General features: G+C 36.5%; 1 protein-coding gene across 2 annotated transcripts in view; it reads left to right on the top strand.

Annotated features, from left to right (window-relative positions):
- The window catches only part of myo3a (myosin IIIA), a 101,414-nt gene that overhangs the window by 38,108 nt on the left and 42,185 nt on the right, over window positions 1-21,121 (top strand). For both annotated transcript variants that reach the window (XM_058398604.1, XM_058398611.1), the window contains exons 5-7: window positions 1,307-1,406; window positions 16,902-16,978; window positions 18,418-18,563. In XM_058398604.1, coding sequence (XP_058254587.1) covers window positions 1,307-1,406; window positions 16,902-16,978; window positions 18,418-18,563 — 323 coding nt within the window. The remainder of the gene's footprint in view (window positions 1-1,306; window positions 1,407-16,901; window positions 16,979-18,417; window positions 18,564-21,121) is intronic.

Raw genomic sequence — 21,121 nt, 5'->3', positions numbered from 1 at the left:
TAAAACATGGACACAATAAAACATGGACACAGTAAAAACATGGACACAATAAAACATGGACACAATAAAACATGGACACAGTAAAAACATGGACACAATAAAACATGGACACAATAAAACATGGACACAGTAAAAATATGGACACAATAAAACATGGACACAGTAAAAACATGGACACAATCAAACATGGACACAGTAAAACATGGACACAATAAAACATGGACACAGTAAAAACATGGACACAATAAAACATGGACACAATAAAACATGGACACAGTAAAAACATGGACACAATAAAACATGGACACAGTAAAAACATGGACACAATAAAACATGGACACAATAAAACATGGACACAATAAAACATGGACACAGTAAAAACATGGACACAATAAAACATGGACACAGTAAAAACATGGACACAATAAAACATGGACACAGTAAAACATGGACACAATAAAACATGGACACAGTAAAAACATGGACACAATAAAACATGGACACAATAAAACATGGACACAATAAAACATGGACACAGTAAAAACATGGACACAATAAAACATGGACACAGTAAAAACATGGACACAATAAAACATGGACACAGTAAAACATGGACACAATAAAACATGGACACAGTAAAAACATGGACACAATAAAATATGGACACAATAAAACATGGACACAGTAAAAACATGGACACAATCAAACATGGACACAGTAAAACATGGACACAATAAAACATGGACACAGTAAAAACATGGACACAATAAAACATGGACACAATAAAACATGGACACAGTAAAAACATGGACACAATAAAACATGGACACAGTAAAACATGGACACAGTAAAACATGGACACAATAAAACATGGACACAATAAAACATGGACACAGTAAAAACATGGACACAATAAAACATGGACACAGTAAAAACATGGACACAATAAAACATGGACACAATAAAACATGGACACAGTAAAAACATGGACACAATAAAACATGGACACAGTCAAAACATGGACACAATAAAACATGGACACAGTAAAAACATGGACACAATCAAACATGGACACAGGAATGTTGACAGGAACAGCAGCTTAGAGGAAAGTGTACAACACAAACATGTCTGATGCTTTCAATGGAAAAAAAGAACCTTTTGAAGATATTGTGTTATTTAGATTTTGTTTGGATAGTGCTGTGCTTTTAGATGCCACTGATTAACTCTGTGTGTGTGTGTTTGTGTGTGTTTGTGTGTGTGTTTGTGTGTGTGTTTGTGTGTGTGTTTGTGTGTGTGTTTTGTTCAGGGCCTCCATCATTTACACGAGAATAAAACCATCCATCGAGATATAAAAGGGAACAACATCCTCCTGACCACTCAGGGGGGCATCAAGCTGGTTGACTTTGGTGAGTAGGTAAATTGGTGCATTAAGGGAAAGCAGCTGTGTGTAAATGTGTGTGTGTGTGTGTGTGTGTGAAGGAGGTAGTGCTTTTGCAGGCGGTCAGAGCCATTAAATCGGATGCTACTCCGATGCTAATTCGATGCTACTTTAGTACCTTTTGTTAATGCAGAGAGAGAGAGAGAGAGAGAGAGAGAGAGAGAGCGACAGACAGACAGAGACAGAGAGGGAAAAGACAAATTGCGAGACAGAGAGAGAGATTAACTCAGATGCTTTACCAGCGCTAATTTGATGCTACTTTACTTCCTTTTGTTAATGCACATGGAGAAAGAGAAAGAGAGAGAGAGAGAGAGAGAGAGGAGGAGGAGGAGGAGGAGGGCCTTTCATTCCGCCTCCGCCTCTGCTCACTGTGCTCGAAGCAGCACAAATTGTATCTGAGTACACTCGCTTCTCATTTGCTTTTAGCATTTCACAAACAAATGAAGTTCAGAGTTCTGCAGACTGTGTGAAGGAAACATCAAAAGAGGCTCGAGATCGTCCTGAACCCTGACACTCATCCACCTCTCATTCAGAGAGAGAGAGAGAGAGAGAGAGAGAGAGAGAGAGATAGCACTTTGTTTTATCATCAAGATGTTCTGCTTTGTTTATTTATTGAGGGTTCATTTTTTACATATTCTAACTATTAATTTGTGCGGATATGCATTAGGAAGAAATTTCTTTCTTTCTTTCTTTCTTTCTTTCTTTCTTTCTTTCTTGCTTTCTTGCTTTCTTTCTTGCTTTCTTTCTTTTTTAACCAACCATCATTTCCTTCCTTCCTTCCTTTTGTTCTTCTTTCTGCATTTCTCCTGCTCCAGTATGCACCACACACTCCTGCTATCACTCCTCACTCATTACTCATCCCCCCATTCAGAAATCCTCTCTGAGTCTAATCTCTGGCATGATTCACCGCACTGCTATTAAACCCCCCCCTCTCTTTTTTGTTGTTGTTGTTGAGGAGATGCGTATTTTCCCCTCTTTAATAGGACTATCAGCCCCAGCGCTCAGCCGAATAAAGCCTGTAATTAGCGTGTTGTTGGGGATGTGGGAGTCACGTCTTCAGGGATGAACAGGATGAGACACCGAGCCTCTCTGACACGGACTGATGACTAACTACAGCTTCAGCGCAACTTTTAGTGACATCAGCACAAAGTTTTCGAGTGTCACGATGCAGCCACGTGTCTCAAATCACGTGACAGGGCTTTGAGATTTTCCTTTTCTCCTGTAACACATCATCATGTCCTGAGTGTGTGTTACAGCGAGTGATACTGAAGCCTCAGAGTGTAAGGAGATACACTTTCACTCAGCATTCCTTCATGAACTTTCTCACGCTTTCTCACTAAAGAGCAAGCAGGCGAGGATCATGAGGATTTATAGCATGTAGGTGAAGTTCCACTCATCCTGATTGGTCAGAAGCGGTTGATTTATTTTTTTATAGCAGGGGAAAATGAGAGAGAGAGAGAGAGAGAGAGAGAGAGAGAGAGAGAGAGAAGCGAGAGAATACTGATGCACATGGAATCCTGAAGTATTCAGAATACTGGAGCATATGAAATACTGACAAGAACAGAATACTGAAGCGTACAGATTACTGAAGCTTATTAAATACTGAAGCATAAGAAACACCGAAGCGTACGAAAACTGATATATATGGAATACTGAAGCATAAGAAATACTGAAGCATACACAATACTGAAGCATAAGAAATACTGAAGCGTACGGAATACTGAAGTGTACAGAACACTGAAGCATAAGTAATACTTAAGTATAAGAAATACCGAAGTGTAAAAATACTGAAGTGTACGGAATACTGAAGAATAAGAATTACTGAAGCATACAGAACACTAAAGCATAAGAAATACTGAAGTGTTAGAAAAACTGAAGCATACAGAACACTGAAGCATAAGAAATACTGAAGTGTTAGAAAAACTGAAGCATACAGAACACTAAAGCATAAGAAATACTGAAGCATACAAAACACTAGAACATAAGAAATACGGAAGCATACAGAATACTGAAGCATACAGAATACTGAAGCATACAGAATACTGAAGTGTACAGAATACTGAAGCATACAGAATACTGAAGCATACAGAATACTGAAGTGTACAGAATACTGAAGCATACAGAATACTGAAGCATACAGAATACTGAAGTGTAAAGAATACTGAAGTGTAAAGAATACTGAAGCATACAGAATACTGAAGTGTAAAGAATACTGAAGTGTAAAGAATACTGAAGTGTAAAGAATACTGAAGCATACAGAATACTGAAGCGTACGGAATACTGAAGCATACAGAATACTGAAGCATACAGAATACTGAAGTGTAAAGAATACTGAAGTGTAAAGAATACTGAAGTGTAAAGAATACTGAAGCATACAGAATACTGAAGCGTACAGAATACTGAAGCGTACAGAATACTGAAGCGTACGGAATACTGAAGCATACGGAATACTGAAGCATACAGAATACTGAAGTGTAAAGAATACTGAAGTGTAAAGAATACTGAAGCATACAGAATACTGAAGCGTACGGAATACTGAAGCGTACGGAATACTGAAGTATACAGAATACTGAAGCATACAGAATACTGAAGCATACAGAATACTGAAGCGTACGGAATACTGAAGCGTACAGAATACTGAAGCATACAGAATACGGAAGCATACAGAATACTGAAGCATACAGAATACTGAAGTGTACGGAATACTGAATCGTACGGAATACTGAAGCGTAAAGAATACTGAAGCATACAGAATACTGAAGCGTACGGAATACTGAAGCGTACAGAATACTGAAGCATACAGAATACTGAAGCATACAGAATACTGAAGTGTACGGAATACTGAAGCGTACGGAATACTGAAGCGTACGGAATACTGAAGTGTACAGAATACTGAAGCGTACAGAATACTGAAGCATACAGAATACTGAAGCATACAGAATACTGAAGCGTACGGAATACTGAAGCGTACAGAATACTGAAGCATACAGAATACTGAAGCATACAGAATACTGAAGTGTACGGAATACTGAAGCGTACGGAATACTGAAGCGTACGGAATACTGAAGTGTACAGAATACTGAAGCATACAGAATACTGAAGCATACAGAATACTGAAGTGTACAGAATACTGAAGCGTACAGAATACTGAAGCATACAGAATACTGAAGTGTAAAGAATACTGAAGTGTAAAGAATACTGAAGCATACAGAATACTGAAGCGTACGGAATACTGAAGCGTACGGAATACTGAAGTATACAGAATACTGAAGCATACAGAATACTGAAGCATACAGAATACTGAAGCGTACGGAATACTGAAGCGTACAGAATACTGAAGCATACAGAATACGGAAGCATACAGAATACTGAAGCATACAGAATACTGAAGTGTACGGAATACTGAATCGTACGGAATACTGAAGCGTAAAGAATACTGAAGCATACAGAATACTGAAGCGTACGGAATACTGAAGCGTACAGAATACTGAAGCATACAGAATACTGAAGCATACAGAATACTGAAGTGTACGGAATACTGAAGCGTACGGAATACTGAAGCGTACGGAATACTGAAGCATACAGAATACTGAAGCATACAGAATACTGAAGCATACAGAATACTGAAGCATACAGAATACTGAAGCGTACGGAATACTGAAGCGTACGGAATACTGAAGCGTACAGAATACTGAAGCATACAGAATACTGAAGCATACAGAATACTGAAGTGTACGGAATACTGAAGCGTACGGAATACTGAAGCGTACGGAATACTGAAGTGTACAGAATACTGAAGCATACAGAATACTGAAGCATACAGAATACTGAAGTGTACAGAATACTGAAGCATACAGAATACTGAAGCATACAGAATACTGAAGTGTACAGAATACTGAAGCATACAGAATACTGAAGCATACAGAATACTGAAGTGTAAAGAATACTGAAGTGTAAAGAATACTGAAGCATACAGAATACTGAAGCGTACGGAATACTGAAGCGTACGGAATACTGAAGCATACAGAATACTGAAGCATACAGAATACTGAAGTGTAAAGAATACTGAAGTGTAAAGAATACTGAAGTGTAAAGAATACTGAAGCATACAGAATACTGAAGCGTACGGAATACTGAAGCGTACGGAATACTGAAGCGTACGGAATACTGAAGCATACAGAATACTGAAGCATACAGAATACTGAAGTGTAAAGAATACTGAAGTGTAAAGAATACTGAAGCATACAGAATACTGAAGCGTACGGAATACTGAAGTGTACAGAATACTGAAGCATACAGAATACTGAAGCATACAGAATACTGAAGCGTACGGAATACTGAAGCGTACAGAATACTGAAGCATACAGAATACTGAAGCATACAGAATACTGAAGTGTACGGAATACTGAATCGTACGGAATACTGAAGTGTAAAGAATACTGAAGCATACAGAATACTGAAGCGTACGGAATACTGAAGCGTACAGAATACTGAAGCATACAGAATACTGAAGCATACAGAATACTGAAGTGTACGGAATACTGAAGCGTACGGAATACTGAAGCGTACGGAATACTGAAGCGTACGGAATACTGAAGTGTACAGAATACTGAAGCATACAGAATACTGAAGCATACAGAATACTGAAGCGTACGGAATACTGAAGCGTACAGAATACTGAAGCATACAGAATACTGAAGCATACAGAATACTGAAGCATACAGAATACTGAAGTGTACGGAATACTGAAGCGTACGGAATACTGAAGCGTACGGAATACTGAAGTGTACAGAATACTGAAGCATACAGAATACTGAAGCATACAGAATACTGAAGCGTACGGAATACTGAAGTGTACAGAATACTGAAGCATACAGAATACTGAAGCGTACGGAATACTGAAGTGTACAGAACACTGAAGCATAAGTAATACTTAAGCATAAGAAATACCGAAGTGTAAAAATACTGAAGCGTACGGAATACTGAAGTGTACGGAATACAGAAGAATAAGAAATACTGAAGCATACAGAACACTAAAGCATAAGAAATACTGAAGTGTTAGAAAAACTGAAGCATACAGAACACTGAAGCATAAGAAATACTGAAGCATACAAAACACTAGAACATAAGAAATACGGAAGCATACAGAATACTGAAGCATACAGAATACTGAAGCGTACGGAATACTGAAGTGTACAGAATACTGAAGTGTACAGAATACTGAAGCATACAGAATACTGAAGCGTACAGAATACTGAAGTGTACAGAATACTCAAGCATACAGAATACTGAAGCATACAGAATACTGAAGTGTACAGAATACTCAAGCATACAGAATACTGAAGTGTACAGAATACTGAAGTGTACAGAATACTGAAGTGTACAGAACACTAAAGCATAAGAAATACTGAAGCATACAAAACACTAGAACATAATAAAATACTGAAGTGTACAGAATACTGAAGCATACAGAATACTGAAGCGTACGGAATACTGAAGTGTACAGAATACTGAAGTGTACAGAATACTGAAGCATACAGAATACTGAAGTGTACGGAATACTGAAGTGTACAGAATACTGAAGCATACAGAATACTGAAGCATACAGAATACTGAAGTGTACAGAACACTGAAGCATAAGAAATACTGAAGCATACAAAACACTAGAACATAATAAAATACTGAAGTGTACAGAATACTGAAGCATACAGAATACTGAAGTGTACAGAATACTGAAGCATAAGAATTACTGAAGTGTAAGAAATACTGAAGCGTACACAATACTGAAGCATATGGAATACCCCAAGCATAAGGAATACTGAACCCTTACAATGTCTTTTCTCTCTGTGAGGTCAGTGTGTCAATAGAATTCCTGAAGTGAGTAATATAAATATAAACACACTACATACATAATAACTACACACATATTGTTTTAGAGGCTGTATTTGGATACAGGCTGTTCACACACACACACACACACACACAGCTATGAAAGCTCATGTGGCCCTCCTTTTTCCGCTACATTAGTTTGAAGCCCCAGGGCCACGCTTAGTAATCATCAGAGATAATGTTGCCAATTAAAATATTCATGAAGAGGAGGCGGAGCAGCTTTCCTCCCTCCCTCCCTCCCTCTCTCTCTCTCTCTCTCTCTCTCTCTCTCACTCTCTCTCACTCTCTTTTCTGAGGTCAATAATATGCTTTTTTCCCGCAGCCTCAGACAGATGAGTCAGTGAGGGGGTGTTATCTGCTCTGCAGAGCGTGAACACCTCCACAAGCCATGTGTGTGATCAGTGCATAGAAGCACACACACACACACACACACACACATATTCTATACATGCGTCATCAAATACACTGTATATCTCAGCCACCCACCATTACAGTACAGTACTTTCCATACACACACTGCATCTTTCATACACACACACACACACACACACACACACATTCTATACATGCGCCATCAAATACTATATATACTGTATCACAGCCACTCACCATTACAGTCAAAATATATTCTCCACACACACACACACTTATTCTTCAATGAGTCCTTGTATTAAACATTATTAAATATTAGCAATTATGTAATCATCATCCTCATCATCATCATTCATAATATTTAGCTGTCTTGGTACTTGGAAGTTAGGAAAAATTGGAAAAATTATTTGTTAAGGGTTTATTGGAAAATTAAGGGTTTTCACACACTGCATTCCTTTCTAGACACACACACACACACTATCTTTCACTCACTGCATTCATTTCTACACACACACACACACACACACTGTATCTTTCACTCACTGCATTCATTTCTACACACACACACACACACACTGTATCTTTCACTCACTGCATTCATTTCTACACACACACACACACACACACACTGTATCTTTCACTCACTGCATTCATTTCTACACACACACACACACACACTGTATCTTTCACTCACTGCATTCATTTCTACACACACACACACACTGTATCTTTCACTCACTGCATTCATTTCTACACACACACACACACACACACTATCTTTCACTCACTGCATTCATTTCTACACACACACACACACACACTGTATCTTTCACTCACTGCATTCATTTCTACACACACACACACACACACACTGTATCTTTCACTCACTGCATTCATTTCTACACACACACACACACACACACTATCTTTCACTCACTGCATTCATTTCTACACACACACACAGGATTCTTAACCTACTTCAAATGATTTATCAGGAAGCATTTTTGTGGTAATGTTCTACACAGAACCTTTACGGGTTCCTCCAGGGTTCCTCCATTATCTAAACGTGTATATACATAGAAGACAAACCGAGAGAGACAACCAAAGAGCTCTTAGAAATTAGCTTCACAAATGGTATTCCAGGGCCACCTCACACACACACACACACACACGACTAGGGAGTCTGCAGAAAGCCCAGCAATGCTCTCAGTGAATGGGTTTCCTCCTGCAGTTAGGACCAGAGCTGGATGAATTAAATTTCCTGTCATCACAATAGAGCTGATCTGTAATTACTGCAGCTTCGCAAGGCCACAGCTCTGTATCTTCCCCAGCGTCTTTGTTTACACTCCGCTCTAATCTCCGCTTTATCTCAGATGGATTTTCTCCACCGGAATAATGAAGCTCAGACGCAGGTTCAGCCACGCTATAATTATTAGCGCTATCACGTAGTTAAGGAAGTCGGCAGAGATCCCGGTACATCTGATCCGGCACAAGAGGGGATCGCGAGCATGTGCACCATGCTAGGCTTTCTTCAGTGAGTAGATACACACGGGTTAGCATCATCATCAACATCATCATCATCATACACTCTGGATGAAGAGAGCATTGTCTTGACCCTTTAACCTTTAATATTTAACCTTCATCCCTGATCTGACTATTAAGGACACAGACTTGAGCTCATTTGAATTGTGTAAGAAAGATGACCTTCATAATTTTTTACATAATTCGGGTCATGCAAATTTGTACGAGCGCAGAATCATGGCAAGGAATTCTCGACAGGACAGAAGAACATCCTCAGGAGTGAAAGAGTTCTGAAGTTCTTCTGCAGGGTTTCTACTGCTGTATCAATCCGACGTTGATTATTTTCCTATAACAGCGTGTGCTGAAGAGTTTTATTCCTCTGTTATTATTATTTATTCATTAAAAACACAGCCAATCTGTTCATAATTATGTTCCATGTCGTGGGATATTTGTTAAAGAAATGAGCTCGTGTTCTTACATACGTCAAAGCCGAAATAAACAGGCATTCCCTCGACTCCTCTGTCCTCTACCTCTGACACTGGAGACACCTTCTCCAAAATCATCATCTACTTACTCCAAGTTCACTGTGTCAGTAATCACGTTTTACTTTATACAATTCAATTCAGTTCAGTTCGAGTTATATAGTGCTTTTAATGACAAGCCACTTTATGGGAAATAGAATAGAAATTATACAAATTATAAATTATAAATTTTAAATTTAATAGCAAATCGAAGGTGATGGTGGTGAGGAAGAAACCCTGAGAGGAACCAGACTTGAAAGGGAACCTATCCTCATCTGGGTGACACTGGATAGGAGAGGTTAAAAAAATAAAAATAAATAAATTAAAAATAATAAAAATAAATAAATAAATAAAATTAAATAAATGAATGAATTAATGAATGAATGAATGAATGAATGAATGAATGAATTAATTAATGAATGAATGAATGAATGAATGAATGAATTAATTAATAAAAATAAATAAACAAATAAGTGAATAAATAAATAAATAAATAAATAAATAAATAAATAAATAAATATTTTCTATAACTGTGCTTTATAGTTAAAATAAGCAGTTCTTTCTGCTGCTCCCATCATGAGTTCCATCTTGAATAAATATCGGTGAGGATGTTCCAGAAGCACCTATGAAGCTCAAGCCATGATACTTCTACCACCACCATGTTTCACAGTTGAGCTTGTATACTTTGGATCATGTTCAGATTCTTTCTTTCTCCACAAGTTGGTCTTTCCATCACTTTGGTAGAGGTTCATCTCGGTTTCAGAACTTTTTTGGATCGTCTTTGTATTTCTTGGTGAATTTCAGTCTGGCCTTCTGATTCTGACTGCTGATGAAGGGTGTGGATCTTGTGGTGTGGACCATATGTCTCAAAGTCTTGTGAGACCTTCACCCATGCTCTGTGGAGGTTGTTGATGGTGTCACTGGCTGTTGGTTTGTGGTTTTCGATATCTGGTGGTTAGAATACCGGCGGCTACTTCCTTTTTCAGGACATTCCATATTGTAGTACTGTTTATGCCCAGTGTTTGTGCAACACTATGCTCTGATTGATTTTTCCTCTTTCCTTAGTTTTAAAATGCTCTGCTTTTCTCCCATAGACAGCTCTCTGGTCTTCATGTAGGTTTATCCTTTTTAGAAACAAATGCAGTTTTCACACATGAAACCCAGGGATCAAACCAAGAGCTATTAACTCTTTAAACAATCAATCTAACAGGAAACATCCGGGCAACAAAAAAACATTCCAAAATTGTTCCAATATTTTTCTAACAATCTAGTTTAGCTGTAAATATCGGTAATGAAGTTTTCATCTTAAACCCAAATTTTAAGGCTCTAGAGCACCAATAATTTTGGCAGGGACTGTGTTACAGAAATATCCAAATTCATACAGGCTTCTATGACTGTAGGGCTGTGTAGAATTTCAACTAAAGCTTAAACGATGGGACCACTCTCACACAAAAGTAGTGAGGACTGGGCAAAAAAAGAGTGAAGGGTTGTCAGGAAATTCCAAATTGCTCATCATTAATCATGACTTGATTAGCAGAAATTTGACCTGTTGGTTGTCCTAGAGGTATTGATGGGTGGAAGCTAAAATTGGTGAAATGGCTATTGGCACTGTGCACAAACAGTGTGGCAAATTTCATAACTTTATACCATACTGTTCTTCCACAGACCACATAAACTTCCATGGACTTTCATAGACTTCAAATAGAGTTCCATAAACTTCCAAGGACCTCCACTGATTTCCTTGAACTGCCATGGACTTTCATAAACTTCCATTGACTTCCATAGACTTCTATATACTTCCGTAAGCTGCCATGGACTTCCAAAGACTTCCACAATCTGCTATGGACTTCCATTGACCTCCATAAACTTTATTTGACTTTGATAGACTTCCATAAACTGCCACTGACTTCTATAGACTCCCATAAACTTCCATTGACTTCTATAGACTCCCATAAACGTTCATAGACTTCTATAGACGTACATACACTTCCATGGAATTCCATACACTTCCAAAAACTGCCATGGACTTCTATAGGCTTCCATAAACTTCCATAGACTTCCATGGACTTTAAGCATAGAATAATAAGATTCTTGACTCCTAATTACCTTCCATGAGTTGATGCATATTTTTTTTAGCTTGATCCAATGTTTATTTATTTATTTATTTTTTATAAACACTCAAAAACACAATTTTCAGACTGAATTAGAGCAGCACACACTCTCTCAGTCGGTCATCATTCGAAATTTTGCGAAAGCGCTACCTGCCGCTGAGCACTCTCGCAGTTTTAATCAACACTTGCTAAAAACACTGATGCTAATCTCACACTCTGTACAGACCACATTACATATAATACAGCGTACTGAGAAAAATGAAAGCGGCATCAATTTCCCGAACATGACGCTGGTGATTGTTATTGTTATACCGTGTGAACAGAGACGTATCACAGAGCGGTTCTAGCTTGTCATGCACGGCGTCTCGCTTCTAGGAATGTGATACGTGTGCCATTTTATAGGAACACAGTGTTTTAGAGGCTTTAGACACTCAAACAAAAAGTGATTGCGTCATTTTCCCTGTGTGTGTGTGTTTGTGCTTCATCAAATGTTAGCATAGTATGACTTATAATATTAAGTCACACTGTTCCTGCAGCAAGAAAATGCTCATTTCTTTCCCAAGAACTCTTCCCTCTCACTATATTTGTTCTCTTTCGGTCTTGAACATCGTAATTTGCAAAGTCTGCCCTGATCATCACACTCTACTGCTCAGCTCTACGGTTGGATTGACTTTGGCTACACTTATGAGGCACATTTGGTTGACCCATGTGTCAAACAAACAAAGGTTAAATGTAAATTTTTTTTCCTTAAGTTACCTTTCTTTATCATCATGCATGAAATAATGATAAGCCTTGTGCTGAAATCCTTTGCAAAGTTTCAAATAAATTGCTGATGTTTTGTGTGGGTTTAAAAGTTTTCACACTGAAAGAATTTGACACCCCTGATTTACATAATTAACGTGCACTTGAGTTACTGTTAGAAATGAAATGAAAAATTTGAGGAAAATTCAGTCTTCTTGTTGAATGGAGAGTCTAGATCAGCCATTTTGATTGACGAGCTCTTGAGCAATTCCTTTCCCATATGTGTAATGTTTACATTACTATACTTATCTCCTCATGCTCTCCTTAACCTTCAAAGACTTTATTACAATGTTATTCTTCCCAACACAATTGCTAAACAATACAAACGTTAAATCCAACACAAAAGAAAACAAATCAAGGAAGTGCAACAAACCGTAATACAGTATAAGCAGCAATTCAGGGGGCCAAGCACTTTCTATTCCTACAGAACCAGAAGCCACTGGGCACCAGGTTTTTTTTAATACTAAATTTGAAGGCAAAACATTAGCCATTGCTGAGATATCACCTCACTTCCTGTGTTCTGTCTTTCCTTCTAAGATGCAAATGGTCTCAGTTCTTGTTTGTTAAGGTTAGGTGATGTTGCTAAATGCATGTCACAAGCAAGTTTGGTGCCAATATGGAAAAGCTTTGAGGAAATACATCCTCGCTTCCTGTTCCAATTCCAATTTCCACCTTGACAAATCCCAACAGTTTGTTACATCGTTTGACATCTTCAAGGGTATTAAGAGTCGGGGTTTGATGTTAAGTTTGGTTTGGTACAAATTTGTTTGACAAAACTTCGAAGAGTCCCTTAGGATGAAGTCTTCCACTACACCGCACATTTTCATCTCAAAGTGTAACGCCGCTGTAGAGATATACCCTTACTTCCTGTTTGTATTCAGAATAGTTCTAGTGCATAGATAGATAGATAGATAGATAGATAGATAGATAGATAGATAGATAGATAGATAGATAGATAGATAGATAGATAGATAGATAGACATAAAATTAAAAATCTAGTTCTGTTGAACTCATGATGCTGTGTCCCAATTTTGTTGATAACTGGACAAAATAAAAATAAAATAATAAATAAATAAATAAATAAATAAATAAAGAAATAAAGAAAGAAAGAAAGAAAGAAAAGGCAAAAATCCAGTATTGTAGAAAGATATAAGTAAAAATGAATTAATAATGAGCCAATAATTAACAAAGACAGAAAAACGTTTTATTTAAGCTGTTTTTGTTTAAGTGTAATTAATGTATATATAATTAGAAATGCACTCAAAATTGTCATTTTAATCCAGTAAAATTTAATGTTACATTATTCACTGATGTTTCACATCCAGACTGTTGCTAGCATTTAATAAGCATTAATATACCTAAATCTTATAAACAGAACGGCTTTATTTATATTTTTCGTGTCTTTAGATCATATCTTTTCTATGAACATGTGTGCAATGTTTCTTTTTCCAGTATTGAACTTGTCGCTGAAACTCTCAATTAATCGACGCAGAACCCTCATTAAATATTTTTTCCTCCCTGGACTTTGCATGTGACGTCATCCAGACGACTATCCTCTGTAAATAATCCACATCAGGACGACTAAACTGCATGTACAATTGGTCGTGGTTCACACGCAAATCCGAGCTTTGCTGTTTTGCTTCTTAGTAAATTAGGACTTTGGTTTCATGTTAAAAAAGCGGAAAAGTTTTTCATTTATTTATTAAATGCACATCATCAGCGCATCGTGTCCTGCTCAGATTCACTGAAATCTGCAGCCTGGTTCATTTCTATTACTGCATGTGTTTTGTGAGGACCAAAAATGTCCTCGTAAACCACCAAATGTTCCAAAACTCTGCCTCGTTTTTTTTTTAAACTGGACACAAACAAATGTATTTCCGAATTATCCACAGGAACTCTTAAGGAGCTTTTCTAAAGTGAACCTCAAGTTATCGCCTTCAGATCATATAACTGTTGACAAGTTTTATATACAGATTATGCTCTCAGGTTTAAATCATGCATTTATTACCAATTTAATGACCATCCAAAAGAAATGTTGTATTTTCAGAAAAAATAATGTAAAAAAGGAGGAAGAGACGGTGTTTGTTTATTATAGCCGATGTGCCTCAGTGGCTGAGCTGCATTACTGGAAAATTTTGCCTATTCCGCAGTTTCTAGATGTGTTCTGACCGCTTAGCTGACTTTTTGTTGCGTCGGCTCTCTTTTTCTGTGCTTTTCATCATACACATTTGACTCCAAATAAATTGAGAGAAATTTGGCAGGAAATCTGGCTATAGAATGATGAATGAGGCACAGTGATAGGAAACTGGGGCGTGGTTAAGGTGTTGGACTAATGATCAGAAGGCTGTGAGTTCGAAGCCCAGGTCCACCAAGCTACCCCTGCTGGGCCCCTAAGCAAAGCCTTTAATCCTCATTTGCTCAAATGTGTAAAATGAGATAAAAATGTAAGGAGCTCTGGATAAAGGGTGTCTGTGCCAAAATGGCATAAATGTAAAAAGTCTTCATAATCTCCTGGTCCTCATAAAGTACAGTGGATATTTGAAAGGCTTTACAAAACAAAATATTTTTGTCTTTTTGGTAAATGAAGTTAAGTTTAGTGTGAGGGACAGGTGTAGCATAGTGATAATTAGCTAACCATTGTGATGTCATTGGAAGGTCCTCAGAATGACCTGAATGTGTGTTTATATTTCAGATATAACCTTTGATCTTCTTTCTTTCTTTCTTTCTTTCTTTCTTTCTTTCTTTCTTTCTCTCTCTCTCTCTCTCTCTCTCTCCCCTGTCCTCTCTCTCTCTCTCTCATATACACACACAAACACACACACACCACAGAGTGTGTTTGAAAGAAGGTCCTCATTATACACATTGATTACACACAAGGTGTTTTCCATGTTAACCACAAACACTTTCATTTCAGTAAAATCACACTTTAGAGCTGAAACAAAACAAGACAAAATGTATTAGACTTATAAGTTTTAACACACACACTCACATCCACACACCTGCCAAAGTCCTTGTAAAAGCTTTATTTTTCTCCTGTAGGCTGCGAGCACGGCTGAGAGCAGATACACAAATCTCCCCCTTCATTTCCTTCTGCTTTCCATTCAAATCCTCTGTCAATGCTGCAGTTGATTGATGGAGGTTTTGATAATTTGTCTTTAAAAACAATTCATCATTTGCCTGGATATCATTGTGAATGGTCAGTGAGGTCAGTGAGTGCACACAAGCAGGAAGTAGAAGTTTAAAACTACTACGTGCTGTGCAACAATCATAGGAACTTTGTTTGTTTGTTTATTATTGATATTTTCAGAAATGTTTCCAGCAGAGAAATCTTTGATTTGAAATTTTGCAGGATGGTGAGGACCGAGGTAAAGTTCTGTTATTCTAAGAAAAAAAAAGTATATTTTTACTTTATTATTATTATTATTATTTATTTATTTATTTATTTATTTATTTATTTATTTATTTATTTATTTATTTTTTATAAAAATTAAACTTGTATTATAACACTTTTAGTTGTCATATATTGTATTTAAGTAATTTATTTTTCTTATAATTATGCAGTGATTATTCATTATTAACTGATCATTTACCTTTCATTACTAAAGTGCATATTATTTGTTTAATTAATAGCTTGTTTATAAATGGTTTATTACCAAAATTGAAATGTAAGAATTTCCTTATTTAACTTGTTTAACAGAAAATAAGTAATAAGTAATTATTATTTTTTAATAAATTAAATTAACCTGCTTAGTTTAAAGTAAATGCAACTCATTAAAACTAAACTTTTACTAAAATGTTTCAGGTTTAATTCTAAAATGTGAAAAAAAGAAAGAATTCATAAAAGGAAAAAATAATATAAAAAAGTAAAAATAAAATGAATACATTAAGTAAAATAAATATTATTTTATATTATATTATAGGATAATTATTATAATTCTAATAGAGTTGTCAATTATTAATTATTGACAGGAGATCATTATTCATTAATACATCGTTCCTGATTAGACTATGTATTACTTATAAAGAGTTTATTATATAGCTAGTGTTTACATCACAGCACTAAATTGCTTCTATTGCTTCATCTACTAATCTTATATATCTTCTATCCTTTTTTTCATCATCATCATAAATCATTCTATTCAACAGTTAAATCCAGTCTCAGCTAAACATCATGCTTATGTCTTTCTGAAACTCCACAAGTTTAAGATGCGTAGAAATTAGATCTTGACGTTTTCCTCCATCCCTCAGGTGTATCAGCTCAGCTAACCAACACCCGTCTCCGGAGGAACACCTCCGTCGGAACGCCGTTCTGGATGGCCCCTGAGGTAACATCTTCTTCCCGTTCTATCCTCCTTCTATCTCCATGGATTTCTCCAGAAATCACAGGCTGAGAGTAAAGGTTAAAGTGCTGTGAGTGATGGAAGTGTCTTTCTGAAATGTACTGTAAATGTATGAATTGCAAATAACGTTGCTGCCGTGCCCTCATACTTTGCATAAGGTTTATGTGGAGTGGTGGCTTCGAAAGCACAGAGAGTACACAAAGCCACCATCAGCTTGTATTGTGGGAATTAGATCGGATCGACGCCCGAGCTAAGACAAATCGCAAATCACACCACTGAGGGAGGAAATACGTTTTTATTTAGAGGAAAGGAATTCCGTCTGAAGCCTTTACAGTCGGGGAAAAGGAGATTTATTTTTTTCCAGAGAGAAAGGACATACCGTGACATCAGGTAAAATAAATTGTGTCGGTTTTATATTAGAACACTTTTCTTTCACTTTTCTTGAGGATTTCTCTTTTATTAATAATGACTCTTATCCTTGAGTGAAAGCAGTAGCTGTATCCTGAGCTAGCAAAAGGAAATATATTTTCATAATAAAACTTCCTGTTTTTTTTTTATTCTTTCATAAGGAGCTTCTCTAATGTGAACCTCGAGTTTGAACTCTATGACAAGTCATACAAGCTAAACCTTTTGTATTTTACCTTATTATCATACCCCAAATGTGACACAGAGACACGTAACTGAATCATAAGCCTGTTATAACAACTGTATATTAACTCTTACTGACTTAATGCATCATTTCAGATCTGATAATATGTTAATTTATGCTATTTAATATATGTATATTGATATAAAGGCTTTAGGAAAGCTATGCATTATAAACAGTTGGGTGTTATGTTGCTTTCTGCCCCAAGGTACCGTACTTTTGGGTGAGATTTGGTCCAGGATCTTGTCCTTAACCCTGTCTCATTAATATGCAAAAAAACAAAAATATTTCTGTACAATTAATCCAAAATAATAATATTAATGATGATAATAAAAAAGCTATACGGAAGACACCTATATTATATATATATATATATATATATATATATATATATATATATATATATATATATATACATACATATATATACATATATATGTATATATATATATATATATATATATATATATAATAAAATATTAAAATATTATATACATGATACATAAATATTATATAAATATATAATGATAATAAAAAAGCTATACGGAAGACACCTATATTATATATATATATATATATATATATATATATATATATATATATATACATACATATATATACATATACATATAATAAAATATTATATACATGATACATAAATATTATAACAATAACTGTTACATTAAGGTCTTTTGATCTAGCTAGCTTGTTTATTCCAGCTCTATATCCCTGTATACATCAGTTTATTTATTTAAATATAATAACCTGTTTATTACAGGTCATAGCGTGTGAGCAGCAGTTGGATTCCACCTACGACGCTCGTTGTGACGTCTGGTCTCTGGGTATAACCGCCGTCGAGCTGGGAGATGGAGACCCGCCCCTGGCTGACCTCCACCCCATGAGGGCTCTCTTCAAAATCCCAAGGTGACGCTCTCTCCTAAGGTTAACACGCTTCAAAACAAACCTCTCCAGCCCATGGAGCTCTGCTTTGATTTTCTCCACCTTCTCCGTGTAGCTTTGTGTCATTCTGAATAGAGATTGCGCGTTGAGATTATCGCGAGGTTATTATTATCATCGTCTGCTCATTCGAGCTGCTCTCAGGGAGTTTGTGTTACACTTCCTATAGGAACACCCGAATGACTTTGTGATACTCGGAGCTCACTTGTAAGGACAAAATCCATTTTTTAGAATCATCAACAAACTACAAGATCGTACATGTGACCTGTCACATGAATTCCAGAGTATGAATTTCACATCAATAAAACACACATCAATATTTACACCTGAAATGTATCTCTGGATTTAAGAGCTGTTTATAAATGACATCTGCATACATACAGGGTGGAGTTTCCTGAGTCTCAGGATATCATCTTGAGTGAGACAGAGGAGAAGTCCAGCACTACTAGACAGTTTACTGTAACCACAATACATTTTGCTTGAAAATACATTAAAAAAATGATGGAATATAGGCTAAAATTTAATACAGAAATGATGATTGTTTTTCTTTGAAGACATTACAGCAGACATCGTCTTAATCGGAAATTGAATCAAAGTCTGAATTTCTATTAATAATGTTCTTATGAGCTGTGAGCTGGACGTAAGGCAGATTAGCGCTCGGTCAGCTTATCCTTCAAACCATATTTATGCATGTTTATTTTACAGAAAAGCACATAGAGTTAACAGATTCCAAAAATTCCTAATACACACACACACACATTTTCAATACAATTTTCAATTGAATTTATTTGTATAGAGCTTTTAGCATTGTGCATTGTCTCAAAGCAGCTCTACAGAAGTATATAGGAAAATAGAATGAAAGTTATAAAAGTTATCCTTAACATTTATCCATTTTTTATGACCTCAGTTGACTCTCTGTGTTGCTTCACTAAATCTTGTGCCTGAGAACCTACAAAATAACAGAAGGTGCTGGATCAAGTGCTATTCTATGACAGTTTTCAAGTAGAAGCCTTTGTTAAACTAATTCATATAAATTCTCTGGTTATTGTGATGGTTACAACTAGGACTATCTATGCAGCTAATTATTAGTAATATACTACACTCCTATTATATATATATATATATATATATATATATATATATATATATATATATATATATATATATATATATATATATATATATATATGTGATTAAATGAATATGAGGAAAGAATGTAGATGTTACTTCTAATCTAAATCACTGTGATGTTAATAATGTGGCTTAAGGGCGAAACCGGATTGTTTGTGCCTTCACACCTTCACTCTTTACAACCCTGTTATCATCTTGTGTCATCTTGATGGTGTTTTCTGACCTGCCCTGTCTCACACACACACACACACACACACACACAGAATTGCTGCACAGCCACATCAAACCATTTCTATCACATTTTGCTTGAAGGCACCTAGTGGTTGGTCATCGCAGGGTCAAGTAGAAATCTTTCTGACTGCAGCTGTACACATGATTATTTCTCTCTGCTGGATTATACACATTCTATTAGCTATTCCAGCTGTTTAGGAGACAATAATGAAACCGTAGCTTCACTACAAGCTCTGGGTCATGGCTGAATGAGTGTAGAAGGACTGGGATGTCAGAGATGATCCTGGAATGAACAGCATGTGAAGGGTTGTAATAGAAGAAGAAGCCTTTATCATTCAATTTAACTCAATTCAGTTTATTTACATAGCGCTTTTAACAATGGGCATTGTCTCAAATCAGCTTTACAGAAGTATAGAAACATAGATTATAAAGTTTAAAGTTTATTTATCTCTAGCATTTATCCCTAATGAGGTGAAGGTGGTGAGGAAAAACTCCCTGAGATGATGTGAAGAAGAAACCTTGAGAGGAACCAGACTCAGAATCCTCATTTGGGTGACACTGGACACTAAATAATGGAACTGCTGATAATGTCCTTTCTACAACAGCAACCAAGAGCTCTTGAAGAACTAATAGGTCAGTGTAGTTTCTGAGTTCATTATAGACTTATTATAGCACTAATTGCTTCCTGCTGAAAGAGAACAGATGGTGTGATATTATTGTTACATGTACATTACTGCACAGTGAAATTCTTTCTTTACATATCCCAACTTTTGAGGTTGGGGCCAGAGCACAGGGCCAGCCATGATACAGCAACCCTAGAGTGGAGAAGGTTAAGGGCCTTGCTCAGGGGCCCAACAAGTGGCAGCGTGGCAGTGCTGGGGCTTGATCCCCAACCTTCCAATCAACAACCCAGTGCTTTAACCACTTGAGCCTCTAAAAGTGGTAAAAGTGCTTGGGTGGATGGAACGGATTATCTGCATTTACATTAGTTCTTATAGGAAAATTCGTTCCGCAATACAAATTTTCAGCTTACGAACAAAGTAAATTAATATGCCGAGGTTCCACTGTATATAAAAGACTGATGAGTAATCCTGAGTTCTGGGAGAATTTTGGTATAAAACTCAGATTTGTAGACCTACAGTGTAGTTCTGAGATCTGACCCA

This window comes from Hemibagrus wyckioides, linkage group LG01, assembly GCF_019097595.1.
Source record: "Hemibagrus wyckioides isolate EC202008001 linkage group LG01, SWU_Hwy_1.0, whole genome shotgun sequence".
In the NCBI taxonomy this organism is placed as follows: domain Eukaryota; kingdom Metazoa; phylum Chordata; class Actinopteri; order Siluriformes; family Bagridae; genus Hemibagrus; species Hemibagrus wyckioides.
This window is presented reverse-complemented; position numbering and strand designations above follow the sequence as displayed.